Below are 22,355 nucleotides of genomic sequence, written 5' to 3'. Positions count from 1 at the left end.
ACCAAGCACCCTGGGCAGCCCATTCCAATGGCCAATCACTCTCTCTATGAAGAACTTCCTAACATCCAGTCTAAACCTCCCCTGGTGCAGCTTGAGACTGTGTCCTCTTGTTCCAGTGCTGGTTGCCTGGGAGAAGAGACCAGCCCCTGCCTGTCTACAACCTCCCTTCAGGTAGTTGTAGAGAGCAATAAGGTCACCCCTGAGTCTCCTTCTCTCCAGACTAAGCAACCGCAGCTCCCTCAGCCTCTCCTCATAGGGCTTGTGTTCCAAACCCCTCCCCAGCTTTGTTGCCCTTCTCTGGACGTGTTCCAGCAAGTCAACATCCTTACTAAACTGAGGGGCCCAGAACTGGATACAGTACTCAAGGTGTGGCCTAACCAGTGCAGGGTACAGAATGACCTCCCTGCTCCTGCTGGCCACACTGTTCCTGATACAGGCCAGGATGAACCAGAACAAGCAGAAATGTAGCTACTAAGCTTTGCAGCTCTTCTTACCTTATCCATAGTCTTCACTCTTCTCACTCTTTACTTAACGTGCTCCTTAATAATTTGAATTCTATCTAATTTTAATAATAATAGAGTTATATCTTGGTTTTACTGTTATAATCAGCTGCTGCAGTATGCTTTCAGAGCCTGGGTGAAGATAGAAAATGCACAGAGTAACATGGAATTAAATTGGCTATCAACCAATAGTAACAAATTGAGATGCTGAGACTCATACACTAAGTGTAAGAAGCATGAGGCATTGATCTCTTGTGGAATGTTTCCTTACAAAAGCTTCACATTGACAGCTGACTTTTTGTGTCTTTTTGTTTGTTTTTTAACAACAAAACCAGAGAGGGCTTGGAGCTCACAGGCTCTTTCAGGTCTGAGTTGGCTCTGACATTGCTGCAGTGCTTAAGGCTGACAGATGCCCCACATTTTTATGGCCTCCCTTCACTGGAGAGAACATTAAGAGGAATGGTTCATGTCACTGCACTTCCAGGCTGGAGTACCTACTCTGCTGCAGCTGAACCTGGCACCATTTGTGAGAAATACTTAACAGGTCTGCTCGAGGTGAGTAGCTTAGAAATTAGCTTTTGGTTTGAGTGCTGGCAAGGATCTGCCTAACTAATAGCACTAACTAATGGCACAGGTTTAGCTTTTACTTGTAGGGACTATCATCACTAGAAACAGGGGTGGGAAACATTTTTTTCTGCCAAGTAAATAGTAAAAACACCGAGTCTATGATCCTGGTCTAGCTGAGGATGATCCTGTTTACTGCAGATGACCTCTGGAGGTCCCTTCCAATCCAGACCATTGTATGATTCTGTGATTCTATGTTGTGTGCTATGTGTCTGTATCAATGATGCTACGTTGTATTGTGTGAGTCTTCATCCCCTATTTAAATACTGGTATAAAGTGGTTACAATGTAAGCAAGATGAAAAATAGGTGTGTGTTGGCATTTTTGGGTTTCTGCAGTGCCCCTAGCCTGGAGCAGGCTGTCCAGAAAGGTTGTGGAGTCTCCTTCTCTGGAGACTTTCCAAACCCACTTGGCTGTGTTCCTGAGTGGCCTGCCCTAGGTGATCCTGCTGTGCCATAGAGGTTGGACTGGGTGATTTCTAGAGATCCCTAACATTCCCTAACTCCTAACGTTCTGTGATTCAATGAAACACGGATGGGTTTAAATTGCCATGCTTTGAGGAGAAAAATATATCTAGAAGTGTAAGTTTTAAGGTTCTTCTTTGTTAGAAAATCTTTTGGGGTATGTTCTATTGAATGCAGCATGCCTTTCAAATGTATGGTTTGATATTTGGTCAGAGACAGTTCATTTTGCGTTATGATCCAGCGACCTTTATTCTCCTTCTCTGGAGACTTTCCAAACCTGACTGGATGTATTTTTGTGTCACCTGCCCTGGGTGATCCTGCTTTGGCAGGGTGGGTGGACTGGGTGATCTGTGGAGGTCCCTTCCAACTCCTAACATTCTGTGATTTTATGACTTTTGTTCATTAGAATTTGATACAGAAACCACTTCTGTTTCTTCTTATTCAAGTCACTGAAACCACTGAGCTTCAGTGGTTTAACCATAGGGAGAACCATCTCCTGAGTGAATGATTCAGATGAATTTTAATAATTCCTTTATTTCTAAAACTCCACCATCTTTTCATGAATTTAAATAATGCTTTCATTTTGAGTAGGACAGTTTGTGCTCTCCCTGCATACAGCAAAGCCACCATGACCTTGTACCCCCCCTTTTAGGTGATCTCATCTTTTTATGTTGAATGGGGAGGAAACGCGATGTCCTTCATGGGGAAAGGGGTTACCAAGAGCACAGTCCTCTGCTTGCTTCACTTGTCCCATGAAATGATGGCTCAAGCCAAGGATATGGTGAGTTCCTTGTTGAACTTCATGAGGCTGGCATGGGCCCACCTCTCACATCTGTTCCAAGTCCCTCTTGATGGATCCCTTCCCTCCAGCATGTCAACCAGACCGCACTATTTGGTGCCATGCATTTAACTGATCTTGCTAGGCTGAACTGTGTTTTGTATTTCATTTTGAATGTTAATGGTCTTCCTCCCCCAGATCCAAAGACTGTAAAACATTGTGCTTTTTGTTATCAATTTTGTGTGTACTGAGGGGATCCGTGCAAAATCCGCTGCCCTAAATGAAACATCAGTCAGAAATGGATTTAAATTGAAGGAGAATAGGTTTAGATTGGATCTTAGGAAGATATTCTTCACTACCAGGGCGGCAAGACTCTGGAATGGATGGTCCAGAGAAGCTGCAGATGTCCCCTCCCTGCAGATGTTCAAGGCCAGGTTGGATGGGGCCTTGAGCAACCTGGTCTAGCTGAGACACATCCCTGCCCATGGCAGGGAGGTTGGATTAGATGATCTTCAAGGTCTCTTCCAGCCTAATCCACTCCATGATTCTATGATATACAGGACTGAGATGGTCAGAAGACACAGAGACATAAAACTTCAGCTATCATGAGCTGAAGGCAGTGTTTGTGCAGTGGTTAACCAGAGCATTTTGCAGGGATGCAGAATTTTTTAACCTGAATTAAATAAGCTGATTTGCAAAGTCAAGTTTGATTTCCTGTGATCCGTAGCAGAGTGCTTATGTGGTCGTCTGCAGGAGTTCATTTAATCACCTGATGGGTGCATGAAGAAAAAGAATACAGTAGGATCTGAGAAATAATTGCATGTTGTAATCCAGTAGTTTTCTGTGCATTTATAATGTGAGAGAAAGATAATGTTAACGACAAATAAAACTAAAATATGCCAGGAGTACATTTGGAATGGAACAAATGATTCCAGTCTTTCAAGTCAAATATTTACTCTTTCTTTAGCACCGCTGTCCTAATTCTATGAAGAAGGAGATATGAGTAGAATCTGATTCAGTAGCTTAAGTCAGCAGGTTAAATGTCTGTTTACAGAGTCAGAATCAAAATATTTTTGCTGATAAAAGGGACTTTTTACAAGGGCTTTGTAGTGACAGGATGAGAGGGAATGGATTGAAGCTTGAGGAGTGCAGATTTAGCTTGGAGATTGGAAAGAAATTCTTGACAGTGAGGGTGGGGAGAAACTGGAAGAGGTTGCCCAGGGAGGTGGTGGATGTTGCCTTCCTAGAGGTATTCAGGGCCAGGTTGGATGAGGCCTTGAGCAACCTGAGCTAGTGGAGGTGTCTCTGCCCATGGCAGGGGGGTTGCAGCTAGATGATGTTTTAGGTCTCTTCCAGCCCAAACTGTTCTATGAATCCATGAAATATTAGTGCTGTGTGCATTTGAAGTGTTCCAGTGTGTAATTGGTATCAAAACAGTTGTAAAATAATTGTACAAATTTATTTTCTGTTTTCTACTCAGGACTGGATATCTCTTTGGTCTTTGCCTTATGATACCAATGAAGAACAAGCATCTTCTCAGCTAGGTCTGGCATGGCTGGTTCCTTTGTGGGTAGATAGAGACCCTGAGGTTAGTTGATGCAATGTTAAGTTGAAGTCTTCTTTTGACCCTGAAGTATTTGCAGAATTTGGGTTTCATTAATTTATTTCCTATGGAAACTATTCTGTAATTTAAGATACTACTGACTATATCCTAAATAGCAGTGGCCAGAAAGTGAGGGAGACTGTTTCCATATCAACATCTAAGAAATCCTTCCCTGCATCTTCCTGTCTCCTGTGCTCTCGTTAGTCACTGAGGTTGGTGATTCATAGCCAGTTTGCATTGACATTGCTGTTACTTAGCTGCAAAGCAGAGAAATTTACAGGAACTGCAACTTCAGAGCAAATGTGATAAATGCTTTGATGCAGATCTGTTAAGTTCTGTAAGTTTGCTAAAGAGATCTGTTCTAAAGTGCGAAAGGGTGAAGGATATTGCAGGCTGTCTCATGGTTCATCGTTATTAAAAGATCTATTTTATTAATTGTCATTTTTATGTACACATAGTTGTGATTCTGAGTACAGAGCCAGAAAGTTATAGGAAAAGAGGTTTTCATTTACAGCACTTGCTGCAGGGGCTGGGAGAGCACATCAGGAGAACTCTCCTCACTTCATGTGGGGTGACTGTCCACCTGTACCCAGCACTGGTGAGGCCACACTTTCAGTATTGGGTTCAGTTTTGGACCCCTCACACCAAGAAGGACATTGAAGGGCTGGACCCATGTCCAGAGAGGGGCAACAAAACTGGTGAAGGGTCTGGAGAACAGGGCTGGTAAGGAGCTGGGGTTGTTCAGCCTGGAGAAGAGGAAGTTGAAGGGAGACCTCACTGCTCTCTACAGCTCCTGTAAAGGAGACTGGGGCCAGGTGAGGGTTGGTCTCTTTTCCCTAGTAAGAAGTGATAGGATGAGAAGAAATGGCCTAAAGTTGCAGGTTTAGGTTGAGCATTAGAAAAGACTTCTTCACTGAAAGGGTTCTCAAACAGGCTCCCAGGGAGGTGGTTGAATCCCCATCCATGGAGGTGTTTCAAAGACACAGAAATATGGTGCTGAGAGTCACGGTTTACCCTCAGAGTTGGTAGAGTTAGAGAATGGTTGGACTGGGTGATCTTAAAAGTCCTTTCCAACCAAAATCATTCTGTGGTTCTGTGTGTTGCTAATTGTTGTAAGGAATAATCCCTTGGTGTTGCGTTTGTGTGTTACTAGGTGAGATTCACAGCACTTGGAATAGGATCAGCTCTTACATCCCTTGAAACAGGATGTGTTGCTTTAGCAGAAAGCTGCCAGAACATCTCAGGAGGGCTGTGGGGCACAGTGATAAACATCCTACTGGACCAGGCTGAATGTAGCATGGTACGCAGGGAGGTGAGTTTCTTGTGTCCTTCTGCTGTCTTGGTTGTTTTCATGTGATTTTTATTGCATGCTATTTTATTTTATCTTATCTTCAATTTATTCTGTCTATCTCTTCTCTGACACTGCACAATGCTTTCTGCTTTGTAAGTTAAATGCTGCCTGATTAAAAGTTTAGCTGCTTCTTTAGAATTGCACAAGAAGCAACGAAAGCAGCTGGCTGGTGTAAAGGCAAAAATGAACTCATGGAATCATAGAATCATTCAGGTTGGAAAAGATCCCTGGGGTCATTAGGCCCAATCATTAACCCTGCTCTATCAGGCTTACCACAAATGGAGAAAAGCTCCCAAGGCTTAACCCAGGCAGACAAATAGGCTGCTAAAACATAACAAAATGGCCCAGACTGCAATGGCTGTTTTGTGCCATTCATAGATTCACAGATTGCATCGGGTTGGAAAGGACCCTCAAAGGGCATCTTGTCCAATTCTCCTGCAAGCAGCAGGGACACCTCCAACTAGTGCAGGCTGCCCAAGGGCCACAGCAAGTCTGATCTTGATTGTCTTCAGGGATGAGGCCTCAACCACATCCCTGGGCAACCTGTTCCAGTATTTCACCACTCTCATTGTGCAGAGCTTCCTCCTGATGTCCAACCTAAATCTCCCCTGCTCCAGTTTCAAGCCATTGCCCCCCATCCTATCACTCCAAGCCCTTCTAAAGAGTCTTTCCCCAGTCTTCCTGTTGGTCCCCTTCAGATACTGGAATGTAGCTCTAAGGTCTCCCTAAGAGAGCCTTCTCTTCTCCAGGCTGAACAGCCTGAACTCTCTCAGCCTGTCTTTGTATGAGAGGTTCTCCAGCCCTCTGATCATCTTTGTGGCCCTCCTCTGGACCCCCTCTATCAGGTTCATGTCTCTATTGTGTTGGGGGTCCCATAGCTGGACACAATACTAGAGGTGAGGTCTTGGCATTAGAACTAGCACATGAGCAGAGTGGCTGAATCCCCTCTCTTCATCTGCTTCATCATGTGAATGTGAGTCTCTGCTCAGCTTTGTTGCTCACTTAATTGCATGTTCCCTAGTACTATTTTAAATGTATGTGTGCAAAGTGCTCTTGGGAATGTCTGCTCCCTTGTTTTCCTTACCTTCCAAACCATTTTAATACTCTCATAAGAGTCAAATTATTGACAAAGATTAACAGAATACCAAACCCAGCTTTTTCAGTCCACCCACAAATCCATGTGATGTCTGTGTGATATAAATCAGAAAAACATATGTGCCATGTAGTTAGGAAAATATTTGGGATGTATGTGTCTGTCCCAACGTGTCTCCTGCATTGTCCCAGGTTTTTTTGAGTAATAACACCCCAATTTTTTATCATAATGAAAAATCAAGACCTGAGGACAATGTAGGGAAGAGTCATGAACACTTATCCAGACCTTCCTGCTGAGGGATTTTTTTTTCCAGTACTTGTTGCTATGCAGTTCACATTCAGCAGGATTTACAGTACTGGAATGGTGCTTAAAAGTATTTTATATATTAAAAAAAGGCAAGGAAGAGGTGGAATAGAAATCAAATCCATTATTTTATTCATTTATTAGTCTTTATTACAATATGTAGGATTTCTATTCCATCTCTTCCTTGCCTTTTTTTTCTTACCAGCCTCCTCTTGTGCCTTGCCCTACTGACATCTATCACAGGTGAAGTTTGAGGGATTTTTAGGTTACATCCTTCTAATTATTTTTTTTCCCCCAACGTGAATATGAAATCCCTGAAGCAGTGGAATATGTAGACTGCTTTTCAATCTGATAGGGTTTTTTGAAGTGTGATGGCTAGATGGCAATCTTAATGCTTTCATTTCTTTCAGGCTGCTTTTATTCTACAAAATCTCCTTGTGATTCCAATTCCTCCAGAAGACAGCAAAGATGGTCTTTGGCAAGTGAGTGACTGCTGCATTGGTGACAAAGGTCACAGTGCTACCGAGAGGTGTTATTAAGCATAGAATGGGTTGGTTTGGAAGGGACCTCCAAAGGGCATCTAGTCCAACCCCCCTGCAGTCAGTAGGGACATCCTCCACTAGATCATGTTGCCCAGAGCCTTGTCCAGCCTGACCTTGAATACCTCCAGGAATGGGGCCTCAACTCTCTCCACGGGCAACTTTTTGCAGTGTTCCGCTGCCCTCCTGGTGCTGAACTTGTTCCTTACATGCAATCTCTGCTCTGCTCTCATTTCAAACCATTGCCCCTCGTCCTGTCCCTGCAGGCCTTTAGGAACATCCCTCTGCAGCCTTCTTGTAGCCCCCTTCAGCTACTGGCAGGATGCTCTAAGGTCTTGCTGGGGTCTTCTCTTCTCCAGGCTGAACAACCCCAGCTCCCTCAGCCTGCCCCTGTAGGGCAGGTGCTCCAGCCCTCTGACCATCTTTGTGGCCCTCCTCAGGAACCACTCCAGCAGTTCAATGTCCCTCTTATTCTGGGGGCACCAGAACTGCACACAGTGATCCAGGTGGGGTCTCAGCAAAGCAGAGGGGTAGAATCCCCTCCCTGTCGTCCTGCTCTCACTGCTTTCAATGCAGCCCAGCACCTGGCTCATGTTGAGTTTTTCATCACCTGACCTCTTCAAGCACAGTGTTATCTCCTGCTTTCTGCAATAGATCAAGTTAGTGGTGAGAGACATTTCTCCTCTTTTAGTTTGACTATTGAATGTTAAGGCTTCATTTCAAGAAATTATGTTTGTGAATTTCCTGTCTGCAGGGTCCCTGTGTCCATGATGAAGAAACTGGCCTCTCTCAGACAGGCAAACCTGCACTCAAGGCCCTTTTGTACCACTACCACTTCTATGAACATGTGAATCAGATGGTGAAACACTGCTACCTAGGGTGTTACATGTTTGATTGGAATTCTTCCAAGGAAGACAACTACCTCATAGAAAAAGGTGCTGTAACTGGTAAGTGATGTTAATGTAACCTCCTAGTGTTATAAACCTGGTTAAATAACTTCTGGTTGTGAGTAACTTCCCTCAAATAGAACTCAAAAGGAATATATAAACTAGGAATGTAAGTAGGGAACTGCTTGAAAGAGTCCAGCACAGAGCTACAAAGATGCTGAAGGCAGTGGAACATTTCCCTAAGGGAGGTGGGACTCCTTAGCTTGGAGCAGAGGAGCCTGAGGGGTGACCTGATTGCTGTTGATAAAGATGTGCAGGGTAGTGTTGGGAGGACAGAGCCAGGCTCTGTTCAGTGATGTCCAATGATAGGACGAGGGGCACTGGGGGCAAGCTGGAGCAGAGGAAGTTCCATGGGAATAGAAGGGAAAACTTTGTCACTGTGAGGGTGACAGAGCCCTGGAGCAGGCTGCCCAGAGAGGTTGTGGAGTCTCCTTCTCTGGGGGCATTCAAAACCCACCTGGATGTGTTCCTCTGTGACCTGCTCTGGGTGATGCTGCTCTGGCAGAGGGGTTGGACTGGAATATCCTTGGAGGGCCCTTCCAACCCCTCCCATTCTGTGATTCTGTGCAATTCAAAGTGTTGTGAAGAGGAGGACATCTGTTAATTATGTCTGTGCTGGGAGCCCCCAGGATCATCAATACTTGTGTACATTTAAAAGAAAGCTAAATTTGAACTGTTTCTAACCACTGGAGGCTCCACAGCTGCATTTTGAGCTAAGTGAGGCTCTTCCCAGAGTATTTTATGTTTTGCTGGAATTTATGTTTTACGTGAGTCTGTTTGTTCAAGGGATTTGCTGGATGAGAATTCATAGCTAACAGGGGGTGAAAATTTACATTCTGAGATCTTCAGAAGGATAAATGAATTTGCCTACTTTAGTGTTTCACTGAAACAATCCTCTTGGTATGCTTTCTGCTGGTCTTACAGAAATGAAAAAGAAAATGGATTTTTTTTTGAGGGGGGGGTTGTGGGGTTTTTGTTGTTCAATTTTTAATTTTATTCATTATTTTCCTACAGATTTGGATGATTCTCTTAATCTTTGGAAGGCTCCATTGAGTCAGAGCCAATCTTCACATTCTCAGTCAACAGCTGAAACTATGGTAACTTGGAGAGTAATCTCTTTATTTTAAATGTAAAATTGTTCATTAAATGCTTTGGAGAAAGGGACCTGGGGGTACTGGTTGACAGCGGGCTGTACATGAGCCAGCAGTGCACCCAGGTGGCCAAGAAGGCCAATGGCATCCTGGCCTGCATCAGGAATAGTGTGGCCAGCAGGAGCAGGGAGGTCATTGTGCCCCTGTACACTGCACTGGTTAGGCCACACCTTGAGTACTGTGTCCAGTTCTGGGCCCCTCAGTTTAAGAAGGATATTGAGACTCTTGAACATGTCCAGAGAAGGGCAACGTGGCTGGGGAGAGGCCTTGAGCACAAGCCGTATGAGGAGAGGCTGAGGGAGCTGGGATTGTTTAGCCTGGAGAAGAGAAGGCTCAGGGAAGACCTTATTGCCATCTACAACTACCTGAAGGGAGGTTGTAGCCAGGCAGGGCATGGTCTCTTCTTCCAGGCAACCAGAACAAGAGGACACAGTCTCAAGCTGTGCCAGGGGAAGTTTAGGCTCAAGGTGAGGAGAAAGTTCTTCACTGAGAGAGTTGTTAGCCATTGGAATGTGCTGCCCTGGGAGGTGGTGGAGTCACCATCACTGGAGGTGTTCAAGAGGAGATTGGATGTGGCCCTTGGAGCCATGGTTTAGTTGTCAGGTGGTGTTAGGTGATAGGTTGGACTTGATTTATCCCACCTGTCCTTACAGGCTGATCTTGTATTTACACCAGACAGCTATAGAATTGGATCAATCAAAACCACACAAGGACACTGGGTTAAAATTATCTTCTGTGTCATAACAATCTCTGAATTCTGAAAATGCTTTTAGAAAAGATAAAAGTAGCACAAGTGTTTGCCAGACCCAAAAGCAGACATGAAAAATAAAAGGCAGGTAGGTGGCTGCTTGGAAGTTTGTTTCTGGCTTGGATGATGACTGCAATGAAAGGCTGTAAACATCTGTTGTCTGTCATGATGGCAAATGGAAAGGAGGAGAAATTGAAACACAGAGTTCCAGTTCCAGAGGAGATTTGCAGAATCAGATCAGGCTGTGGAGGAAGCTTTTGAATGTTAATTCATTAGTTACCTGATAAAAAGATATCTTTTCAAGGACTGCAGGAGAACTCCAAGGCAGCTGTGATGTGCTGCACTGAAAGCCAGTTTTGTAATTGTGTATTTTCTTCAACACTGTTTTATTTATGCATAAGCATCTAATGCAGCGTGGAAGTCAGGATATCACAGCTCAGCAGCAGAGTCCTGCTTCTGGAGAGGGAATAACCAGGCACCAGTACAAACTGAGGGGTGTCCTGCTGCAAAACAACTCCATGGAGTAAGACCTTGGAGTCCCAGTGGACAGTAAGTTCTCCATGGGACAGCAATGTGCCCTTGTGGCCAGGAGGGCCAATGGGATCCTGGGGTGCATCAAGAAAAGTGTGGCCAGCAAGTCTAGGGAGGTTCTCCTGCCCCTCTGCTCTGCCTTGCTTGGACCACGTCTGCAATACTGTGTCCAGTTTTGGGCTCCCTAGTTCAAGAGAAACAAAGATCTGCTGGATAGAGGAATAATGAAGGGACTGCAACATCTCTGCTATGAAGAAAGACTGAGAGCCCTGGGGCTGTTTAGTCTGGAGAAGAGAAGGCTGAGAGGGGATCTGATCAATGTCTCCAAATATCTGAGGGGTGGGTGTCAAGATGAAAGTGCCAGGCTCTTTTCAGTGATGTTCAGTGATGAGGGGCAATAGATTTAATCTCTAAGGTCCCTTCGATCCTAAGCCATTCTATGGTTTGCAGTTTATTCCTGTATAAATTTTGTGTTCCTACTATTTGGCTGGAAGCTTTGCATTTTGATGTATGAGGATTAAAAATACCCCTGGAGGTGCTCAAGACCAGGCTGTATGAGGCCTTGAGCAACCTGGTCTAGCAGAAGGTGTTCCTGCCCATGGGAAGGCGTTGAAGCTGGATGATCTTGAAGGTCCCTCCCAAGCCAAACCATTCAATGGATCTATGAACGAAGTCATTACCAAAAGATTGTAGAAATTTGTCTCTTGATTTTCTGCGTTGGTGGTAGCAGGACGATGCAGCTGTTCCAAGCCCACTAGATGGCATGATGGAGCCATCACAGATGGAAGGGAGTCTGCAGCACCTACTGAAGGGGAAAAACATTTTCCTTGTGTAGGGACAGATTTGATGACAACAAGCACAAATAATTGAGACTTAGCAGCTATTAAACCAAGTAGAATTATTTATATCAGAAGCTCTTCACTGATATTAAAGTAACTATTTCATTTTTTTTTAAACCCCACAACCAGCTCTTCTGAATAAGTCCATATCCATTCATTTCATGAATGTCACTCTCAGAAGGTTGAAATTGCTTTTATTTTTCTTCAGCAAGCCACATCCTGGCGATCTTTGCAGAAGCATAACTGATGTCTTTTTACTAAATTGTGTGAATCCTTTTCTACAAAGAGAAAAGGTCTGATGGGTTTTTGGTTTATATTTTAGATGTTTCCTAAAAGTTCTGACAAAACCAAACAATCAGTTTTCTGGTTTCAGGTTTCACATACTTGAAATTGAGCTTCTGCTGTCATAGACTGGTTTCACACAGGGTTACTCTGCTCTTGTAAGATCCCACCTTGAATACTGCCTCCAGTTCTGCTGTCCCCAGCAGAAGAAGGACAGAGCTGCTGGAGCGAGTCTAGGGGAGGCCACAAAGATGATCCAAGGGCTGGAGCAGCTCTGCTGTGAGGGGCGGCTGAGGGAGCTGGAGATACTCAGCATGGAAAAGAGAAGATTCTGGGAGGACCTTAGAGCATCATTTTAATATCTGAAGGGGACTTACAAGAAAGCTGCAGAGGGACTGTTTCTAAAGGCCTGAAGTGACAGGACGAGGGGCAATGGTTTGAAATGAGAGCAAAGCAGGTTTAAATTGGATGTGAGGAACAAGTTCTGCACCATAAGGGTGGTGAAACACTGCAACAAGCTGCCCAGGGAGGTAATTGAGGCCTCATCATTGGAGCTATTCAAGGTCAGGCTTGAGAAGGCTCTGAGCAACCTGACTGGGGGGTTGGACTAGATACCTTTTGGAGGTCCCTTCCAACCCCACCCATTCTATGATTCCATCATTATACAGAGAACAGATTCTTATTTTAAGCAGTGTGCTGGGTTGTGTTGGGTGTGTGATTCTGTGATTCTGATTCTGTGTATGACTGAGAACATCAATCAGCATGGAGACACTTCTTTCACACTGATTAAATACACCAGGGCTGTTCTGTGCCCAGGACCATGTAGCAAAAAGAGCAGTTACTGAAAAACCTGAGCTAAAAGTGGTGCAGGTTAAGATCTGCACACTTTTCTCAGCTAGCTTTGAGTCAAGGCCACTCTTTCCTATGATGCCTCCTTGCTATTTTATAGAAATGTGTGTTGTATTTTTTGGAGCCATGGTTAGCAGAATGCTGTACAGTTAAGTGATTTAAGCCTTTGAAAAGGGAACTGAATGGAATTAATCACTGCAAACCCATTAAAGCAATGCCAGAAGGATTTTTATACCAGAGGTTAAGAAAAGACCTTTCATTCATTTTCAGCAGATAAACTGCAAACCCCTCACATTTATCCTGTCTCTACTCAGACACTTTTTGTATTCTTTTGTATTAGTTCTGTTTTGCAGTTGTCATCTCCCTCCCTACACAACTCTTCCCCCCTACCCCCAATTTAACCTTTGTCCAGAGTCTGCTGTTTCACTGCTAAGCGACAGAAAGCTTCCTTGCTCCCAGCAAGAAGATGGTGGCAGTAGTAAATATCCTTTTACTAGATAGAATGTCTCAGACCCCCAGTTCATCCTTACCAAAGGTGGTTATCTTTTCTTTCCTGGAAGGCAAAGAAGGCAGCTGCAGAGGGACTCTTTCCAGAGGCCTGCAGTGACAGGATGAGGGGCAATGGTTTGAAATCAGAGCAAAGCAGATTTAGATGGGATGTTAGGAACAAGTTTTCTGCACCATGATGGTGCTGGAACACTGCAACAGGTTGTCCAAGGAGGTAGTTGAGGTTCCATCCCTGGAAATACTTGAGATGAGATTTGACAAGGCTCTGAGCAGCCTGATCTAGTGGAGGATGCCCCTGCTGACTGCAGGGGCCTTGGACTAGATGCCCTTAGAAGGTCCCTTCCAATCCAAATCATTCTGTGATTATGTGAAACAACTTCTTTGTGTTACTGTATGTGTTCTGTTAAAGTGGGAGGAAAATTCTGGGTTTAACCCATGTCCCACTGTGAAGCAATCAGCAATGAATGTTCCATCAGTTCAGGAAGCTGGTATTTATTCTAACCACATAAAACTTTTATTGTGTTGGGTTTTGTTTGGGTTTTTTTGCTGTTGGCTTTTTTGTTAGCATTTCTAAGACTGTATTTTTATTTCTTTGCCCTAAGTGTTTAGACAGTTGTAGCAGATGGAGAAAGAGTTGTTCTGTGATGCAGAAGATACGCATTAGTACATGAAAGTTTGTATACATTCATAATAATATCTTTAAGATGTCTCTCAGCACATCAGTAATTCCTTCTAGGGCTTTACTTGTTGCAGAAGCACCATTTAGGTACAGGGATAGAATGGTCTGGGTTGGAAAGGACCTTAAAGATCATCTAGTTCCAACCCCCCTGCCATGGGCAAGGACACCTTCCACTAGCCCAGGTTGCTTAAGGCTTCATCTAACCTAGCCTTAAATGTCTCCAGGGAGGGGACATCCACAGCCTCCCTGGGCAACCTGTTGCAGTGTCTCACCACCCTCACTGTCAAGAATTTCTTCCTTCCCTCTAGTCTCAATCTGCCCTCCTCTTTTCTTTATAGGAGAGATGTTCAAGTCCCTTGATCATCAATTGATCATATGACCAATAGTGTAAAGTGGCATGGGTAGTGTGACAGTAAAATTGTCACTTGTCGTGTAAGTGTCTCACATCTTCACCATGAATACCGGTCAGGATCAGAGGACTTGGGCTAAGAGAAGTAGCCAGAAGTGGGAAGGCTCTGGAAGTTCTCCTTTGGTTGATGACTGATGCTCTTGTTATATTTTTATCTGAGTGTGTCCTGGTACAAATGGACAAGTGCTGATGTTCTCAGTGGAGCAAATGGTCCATGAAAAATTTGAGTTTAAATGCCGCAGCAATGGCTTTCTATCTTAGTCCAAATGTAGATTGAGTCAATTATATGGATGAATAAGAAGGATGAAGAGGAGGAATTTCCAGTAACATGGGCATTGATCAGGTTTTAACAGGGGTGTTTCAGGTTGTTCATACTTCAGATCTTTGCAGCTGAGAAGGCAGCCATGCCCTGGGCTGCATCAAAAACACTGTGACCGGCAGGATGAGGGAGGGGATTCTGCCCCTCTCCTCTGCTTTTGTGAGACCTCACCTGGAGCACTGTGTCCATTTCTGGTGCCTCCTGCACATGAGAGGCATGGAACTGCTGGAGTAGATCCAAAGGAGACCATGAAGATGATTAGAGGGCTGGAGCACCTCTCCTGTGGGGACAGGCTGAGAGAGCTGGTGATAATCAGCCTGGAGAAGAAAAGGCTGCTGGGAAACCTTAGAGCAGCCTTCCAGTACCTGAAGGGGGCTGCAAGAAAGCCAGGAAGGGACTTCTTACAAGGGCTTGTGGTGATAGGATGAGAGGGAATGGATTGAAGCTTGAGAAGGGCAGATTTAGACTGGAGATTAGGAAGAAATTCTTGACAGTGAGGGTGGTGAGACACTGGACCAGGCAGCCCAGGAAGGTTGTGGGTTCTCCCTGCCTGTAGGTCTTCAAGTCCAGGTTGGATGAGGCCTTGAGCAACTTGGTCTGGTGGAAGGTGTCCCTGCCCATGGCAAGGGGATTGGAACTAGATGATCTTCAAGGTCCCTTCCAACCTACACCCTTATATTGCTGAACCTATATGGTTCTTTTGCAACAAGTAAAGCCCTAAAAGGAATTACTGCTGTGCTGAGAGACATCTTAAAGATGTTATTATGAATTTCTACATACTCTATGACCTTTCAATAGTTTTAATTATTGGATGCTTATACCCCATATATAAATATAAATATAGAACAGAACAGAATGAATATATACACAAATCTGAGCAAAATGTAATTCAGTTTGTTTTGAACTGTAGTTTTCACATCAGTTTTGGCTTTATGGCTTTTTCCCTTTCCATGCCTTTCCAGATCCGGTCTGCATCACCACCTCTAGGCAGTGTTTGTGACCTGCAGACAGCAGTCCCCATGAATTCAACCAGTTTTATTCCTGACACTGTAGCTGACCGGCTCATGGCACAAGGTAAGTCCTTGATGATTCACAGACTGCAGTGGGTTGGAAGGGATCCTCAAAAGGTATGTTGTCCAGCCCCCCTGCAGGCAGCAGGGACACCGCCAACTTGATCAGGCTGCCCAGAGCCACATCAAGTCTGATCTTGAATGTCTCCAGGGACAGGGCCTCAACCACATCGCTGGGCAATCTGTTCCAGTGTTTCACCACTCTCATTGTGCAGAACTTTCTCCTGATGTCCAACCTAAATCTATCCTGCTCCAGTTTCAAACCCTTGCTCCTTGTCTTATCATCACAAGCCCTTCTGAACAGTCCCTCCCCAGCCTTCCTCTAGGTCCCCTTCAGATACGGAAATGATGGTCTGAGGTCTCCTGGAATCTTCTCTTCTCCAGGCTGAACAGCCCCAATTCTTTCAGCCTGTGTTCATAGGAGAGGTGTTCCAGCCCTCCGATCATCTTGGTGGACCTTCTCTCGACCCACTCCAGCAGTTCACATAATTCTCTTTATCTGCAGAAAGCTAAAATGAGTATGTAAAATAATACTAAAATATTTATCCATATCTAAAAGGCTGAATGTAGAGAGAGATATCCCCAAATACAAAATATCCTACTGTGTAAGGAAATAAGTGCAAATTTATGTTTCCAAATGTACTGTTCAACTATTCTTAGTGCATTGTAGGTGCAACAGTTTCTTTCAGAACTATTTCAAACCACACTTTTTCTTGCATCTGATTTCTTGGTTGGTTGTTTGTTTTCCTCTAGCAGATGTTTGAAATGCAGAGGGAACTCAGATATGTTATGAAAAATAAAAAGCAATCTGTTTCCTCTAACTGCTGGAATTAACCTTTGGTGTTTTGGACTTTTTCTTTCTTTTGTTGACCACATTCTAGGTCAGAGCAATACAACCACAACAGAGTCTCCAAGTCGAGATGACTTTCCTGTGTCTGCTGCTCCATCCAAACACTGTGCTGTGGTCACACCTGCCCTTTTGTCAGCTGTTTGCAGCCTTCTGCACAATCTGCTGCTTGTCACACCAGAAGATACTGGAATTGCTCTTCAACAGGCACATTTGCTAACAGCTCTCAGCAGGTACAGGATCAATAACTGCTGGACTACAAACAAGGTGGTAGCAGTAGAGGGAAAAAGTTGGAGATGAGATTTACCAGTGTTTGTTACCAAAACTGGTAAATATATTGATCACTGCTTGCTCCTGAAGCGTGCAAACAGGCCTTTTAAAAAAACATACAAGCAAAGCAAGAAAATAAAGTGGATTCTTTCTTTTTTACTTCTTATGGAAAAGGCCAGCAGGGCCAAGGGGAGGGGATTCTGTCCCTTCACTCTGCTCTGCTGAGACCCCACCTCAAATACTGCCTCTAGTTCTGGTGTCCCTGGCATAAGAAGGACACAGGGCTGTTGGAGTGAGTACAGAGGAGGCCACAAAGATGATCCAAGGGCTGGGGTACATCTGCTGTGAGGATAGGGTAAAGGAACTGGGAGAAGAGAATATTCAGCTTGGAGAAGAGATGATTCTGGGGTGACCTTAGAACTTCTTTCCAATAGCTGAAGGGAAGGCTGCAGAAGGATTTTTCATAAGGGTGTCTAGAGACAGGGGAATGGTTTGAAGCTGAGGCAGAGCAGGGTTAGACTGGAGCTGAGGAAGAAGTTCTTCAGTAGGAGGGTGGTGAGACTCTGAAATAGGCTGCCCAGGGAGGTTGTGGGTGCCTTCTCCCTGGGGATGTTCAAGGCCAGGCTGGATGAGGCTTTGAACAACCTGGGCTAGCTGAGAGGTGTTCCTGCCCATGTTAGGGAGGTTTGAGTAGATCTCTAAGGTCCCCTCCAGCCTAAGCCATTCTGTGATATTGGTGATTCCATTTGTGCTGCCTTTCTTCTGCAGTACTACTGTGTCCCTCTGGGTTTTGGCAGATGGCTGTTTAACCATCCTTTTGGGAGGGATAAGTCTTAATTACAGTGTGTGATACAGTCAGATGTTGAGAACTTCAAATCACTGCAGTTTCTTTTGTGATTTCTTCCTTGAATTGTATGCAGTATCTTGAGGATGAGCTAAGGGCAGGCAGACTGAAAGAGTAAATACTGCTTGCCAGGTTTGGGAGAGAATAGGATGAGAGAAGAGAAGAGAAACACAACAACAGAGTCTAAAGAAGGAGCCACTTCTAAATAGTCCCCAGATTATATCCCATGTTTCCATTTCCTATGTAACAAATTCTTTCATCTGTAGAAAGTGTTTGGAAGTCCTGAAGTGAAGCTTGAAAATGAGTTGAGTTTTTTAAAAAAGATTTTTCAAGAGCTTTTGTATTGCTCTTCATGCTGCAATTAATTAACAGAAAATCTCAACCCCTCGTTGGAATACTGTTGATGTCATTACAGAGATGTTTGTTCTGCTACAGGAAAGGAAATAAGCAATCAAATACAAACAAACCACTTCTATCAGTGCAGGAGCAGCCACTGGAATTCTTCTTGGTCTAGCGGGTTTTAAACAACTTTCTGCTGTTGAAGTTCTCCTTGCACCAGATTTGTACTGCTGAACCTCACAGGAGACTGAGAGCCCTGGGGCTGTTTAGTCTGGAGAGGTGAAGGCTGAGAGAGGGTCTGATCAATGTCTCTAAATATCTGAGGGGTGGGTGTCAGGATGAAGGTGCCAGGCTCTTTGTGGTGGTGCCCAGTGATATGACAAGGAACAATAGGTACAAGCTGAAACCCAGGAACTTCTACTTCAGTACAAGGAGAAACTTCCTTGGTGTGAGGGTGCTGGAGCCCTGGAACAGGCTGCCCAGAGAGGTTGTGGAGTCTCCTCTGGAGACTTTCCAAACCCAGCTGGCTGTGTTCTGTGTGACCTGCCCTGGGTGATCCAGTTGGAGTGGACTGGATGGTCTCTAGAGGTCCCTTTCAACCCCTAACATTCTATGATTTGAAGACAGTGCTTCATAGTTTATTTTCACTCTGTTTATTTACACTGTTCTCTTCTGTGGAATGTTAATATAGTAAAGTATTTAATCATTTAAGGATATTTCTAACCAACTTTGTTTTACTTTAGTCTTGTAAGTGCTAACATGGTCGAGAGATGCATCTTGGAACTGAAAGCTCCATTGGGTTATCCGTGTCATACAGAAGATGTGAAAGCTCAGGTGAGAGGAACATTTGTTGCTTCCTATTTTTTTGTCTTAATTATTAAATCAATTATGTCTACAAAATCTTATTTTTGTTAAGACAGCTCAGATATATTGCTGCAGGCTACTCTCATGTGAGTCTTTCTGCTTTTGACAAAGTTTAAGAGAAAATCAACCATACTGTATTCAACACAGAACCATTAACTGCTGTTAGAACTGTGCCTAGAGCCATCGAATGGAGTCCCAGCTGTGTTTTAAAAATACAGAAATCATGTCAGAGAATTTCTTTGGACATTTTGGGCCATTCACAGTGAGGGTGGTGAGACACTGGAACAGGTTGCCCAGGGAGGCTGTGGATGTTCCCTCCCTGGAGGTGTTCAAAGCTAGGCTGGATGAGGTTTGAACAACCTGGGCTGGTGGAAGGGGGTTGGAACTGGATGATCTTTAAGGTCTCTTCCAACCCAAACCATTCTGTAAATCTGTGAATTTCTTTGTACATTGAAGTCTCAACTAGACACATTTACTGACACATTTCCTGTTTATTTTCTTGCAGACACTTGCTGAGTTCTCAATCAATTTGATATATGCCAAGTATAAAGGGTTACTGCCAGTGAAATTGCTTTGGTATCAAATTTAACTCCAGACATCTCTTTGTGTTCATGGCACAGCACCATTTGAAAACTTCCGGTGCTCTCCACTGAGATTCACACAGATTCACAGATTGCATTATGTTGGAAAGGGCTCTCAAAGGTCATCTTGTCCAACCCCCTTGCACTGAGCACCTTCAACTAGATCAGGCTGCCCTGGTCCACAACAATTCTGATCTTGAACCACATCCTTGAGCAACCTCTTCCACTATTTCACCATCTCATTGTGCAGAACTTCCTCCTGATGTCCAACCTACTTTAGAGGTATTTAGTTTGAAGAAAGATCCCTAGGTTATTAAGAAAATGTGTTTCTGCAGAAGTCTTGTGAGAATAATTTTATAAATATGTAAGAAATACATCTTTTCCCCCTCAAGTATCAACTTGAGCTTCTGTTTTCAGGAATTAAATATAGCTTTGAAATTAGAGAAGAGGAAATTTAGATTGCCTGTTAGGAAAAAGTTCTGCACCATGAGGGTGCTGGAACGCTGCAGTAGGTTACACAGGGAGGTAGTTGAAACCTCATCCCTGGAGAGATATTCAAGGTCAGGCTTGACAGGGCTCTGAGCAACCTGATCTAGTGGAGGATGTCCCTGCTGACTGTGGCGGGGTTTGGACTAGATAACCTTTGGATGTCCCTTCCAACCCAAACCATTCCATGATTCTGTACATTCATCAACATTAATGACCACTGAAATGTTTTTCCTTTGTGAGCTTCCCAGGAAGCTGTGCATATAATGAGAGCCAAGACTTCCACACAAGAAACTTTACTCCTTTGTCACTAGAAAACTGATTTCACAGATGTGTTTCCAGTGTAGGAATTGTTTCATATTCCACAATAAAAATGAGGAGAAGAATTTTTGATTTATCTTCTATTATTTCTTTGAAGTGCTGGACATCAATTCCAAATATTAGGAAGCAGCTGAGGTGATGTCAGTATTGAAAACATGGAAGGAACAAATTCCTGGCTTCAGTTCATATCTTTTAACAACTGTTACAGGTGGTGTCACTACTTCAGTACCTATCAGCTGTCACCAAGTTGCTGAAATCATGTGTGCTGGTGGACTCTCAGCTGGTAATCCAGGATGAACTGCTGAAGCCTCTCTTGGGAAACACCTTTACCATCCTCACCAGTCGCTCCAGGGATGGGTTAGGTAATGCAGTGCTTTGTTTCCAGTAGAGCCAGACAGAGGCAGATCTTCATTTCTGTACCACCTTCATTTAAGCTGACAGTTGGTGTCAGGCTTTACTGTCCAGGTGTGTGCACAGATATCAATGGTTTGATGTTTTTTCCTGTGTTCTGTTTGCAGATTCTGAGTTAACATCTGTGCTTCATGAAACATGGGTGGACTTGTTCAACCTTTTAGCTACGTTGTTGTGGAAGAGTGGCCAAATAGCTCTTCTATCTGTGACAGCAGCCTTTGCAAATCATTGCACAGCAGTAATTGGTAATCACTGTTCTGGGATGGGTTTTAACCTGGCAACTAATAAACAAATAGGAAAGAGGAGCATTTCTGTTTAGATTCTAGTAATTAGCTGTGGCAGATTCATAGATTCATAGAATGGTTTGGCTTGGAAGGGACCTTAAAGATCATCCTGTTCCACCCCCCCTGCCATGGGCAGGGACATCTTCCACTAGACCAAGCTGCTCAAGGCCTTATCCAGCCTGACCTTGAACATCTCCAAGGAGGGGTATCTACAACCCTCTCTGGGCAACCTCTTCTGGTGTCTCACCAGAGTTGTGAGCCACCTAAACTCTGTTCAGAAGGAAATCTAATTTTTTGTTTTGTGTTATTTAACCTTTCAGATACTATTTGTGACTGTGTTCATCTGTCAGCCACAAACCCTTCTTTGTACATGGCCAGTTTACAGTTCCTCTCTGTCCTCTTGAATGAGGAGGGAAGAAGACAGCTCCAAGATAAGCAGAGCATGTGTCAGAAACCAACTATTAGCTTTCTCCTGGATCACACTGAAGGATGCCAGGCATCAGTAACTCAACTCACAGCACTGATTATTCAGGTATCTAACATTTGACAATGTGGTTGCAGGGCACATTCCTGCAGCTTGGTACTTTGATACAAAGGAATGGAGTCAGCTAATGAGGAGACAATTATTCCCAGTTATGAACCAAGATATCTTGAATTTGAGTCCTCTCTTACACTCATGTTTGAAATTCTTGTAATAAGCTGAATAATGGCAAACCAGCAACTTTTAGGAGTGCATTGCCAGGCAATTTTGTTTGAACTCCATGGTATAAAACCTTACCTAGAGAAGATGACAGAGACAGAATATGTTTGGACAAATACTGATATGTTTGTGGCTTTTTTCTTTTTTTCCAAACTTGTAGTGAGATTTCTAAGGTTCAAGACCTAGTTACCCACATTGCAAATGACAGCAGTGTTGTTCTTAACAGCTGCCTTAGTAAACGTGATGAACCAAAGGGAATCACTAAACCTTGCAGTTCATTCCCTCATAGTGCAAGGTCAGAGTTGTTGCACCTAAAAAGTATAGATTAACACATTTTCCAAGGTGGTTTCCTGATGGAAAGCAGCTCCATGGAGAAAGACCTTGAAGGCCCAGTGGACAGCAAGTTATACCTGGGACAGCAATATGCCCTTGTGGCCAGGAGGGCCAATGGGATCCTGGGGTACATCAAGAAAGGCAGCAGGTCTCGGGAGGTTTCCTGCCCCTCTACTCTGCCCTGCTGAGACAACACCTGCAATGCTGTGTCCAGTTTTGGGCTCCCCAGTTCAGGGGAGGCAGGGATCTGGTGGAGAGAGTCCAATGGAGAGCTGTGGGGATGATGAAGGGACTTGAACATCTCTGTTATGAATAAAGACTGAGAGCCCTGAGGCTGTTTAGTCTGGAGAAGAGAAGGCTGAGTGGGGACCTGATCAGGGGGATCTGATCAATGTCTCTAAATATCTGAGGGCTGGGTGTCAAGATGAAGGTGCCAGGCTTATTTCAGTGATACCCAGTGACAGCATGAGGGGTGATGGGTTTAAGCTGA

At 44.1% G+C, this 22,355-nt stretch overlaps 1 protein-coding gene across 1 annotated transcript in view; it reads left to right on the top strand.

Moving 5' to 3' along the window:
* RTTN (rotatin) overlaps window positions 1-22,355 on the top strand; it is an 81,214-nt gene that overhangs the window by 37,196 nt on the left and 21,663 nt on the right. The window contains exons 28-40 of the mRNA XM_054164128.1: window positions 836-1,055; window positions 2,240-2,368; window positions 3,846-3,953; window positions 5,122-5,280; window positions 7,126-7,197; window positions 8,009-8,201; window positions 9,216-9,298; window positions 15,478-15,589; window positions 16,467-16,665; window positions 18,629-18,719; window positions 20,346-20,499; window positions 20,656-20,793; window positions 21,153-21,364. Coding sequence (XP_054020103.1) covers window positions 836-1,055; window positions 2,240-2,368; window positions 3,846-3,953; window positions 5,122-5,280; window positions 7,126-7,197; window positions 8,009-8,201; window positions 9,216-9,298; window positions 15,478-15,589; window positions 16,467-16,665; window positions 18,629-18,719; window positions 20,346-20,499; window positions 20,656-20,793; window positions 21,153-21,364 — 1,870 coding nt within the window. The remainder of the gene's footprint in view (window positions 1-835; window positions 1,056-2,239; window positions 2,369-3,845; window positions 3,954-5,121; window positions 5,281-7,125; window positions 7,198-8,008; window positions 8,202-9,215; window positions 9,299-15,477; window positions 15,590-16,466; window positions 16,666-18,628; window positions 18,720-20,345; window positions 20,500-20,655; window positions 20,794-21,152; window positions 21,365-22,355) is intronic.

This window comes from Dryobates pubescens, chromosome 9 (assembly GCF_014839835.1).
Source record: "Dryobates pubescens isolate bDryPub1 chromosome 9, bDryPub1.pri, whole genome shotgun sequence".
NCBI lineage: Eukaryota > Metazoa > Chordata > Aves > Piciformes > Picidae > Dryobates > Dryobates pubescens.
The sequence above is the reverse complement of the archived record's forward strand: the minus strand, read 5'-3'. Positions and strand labels throughout refer to the sequence as shown.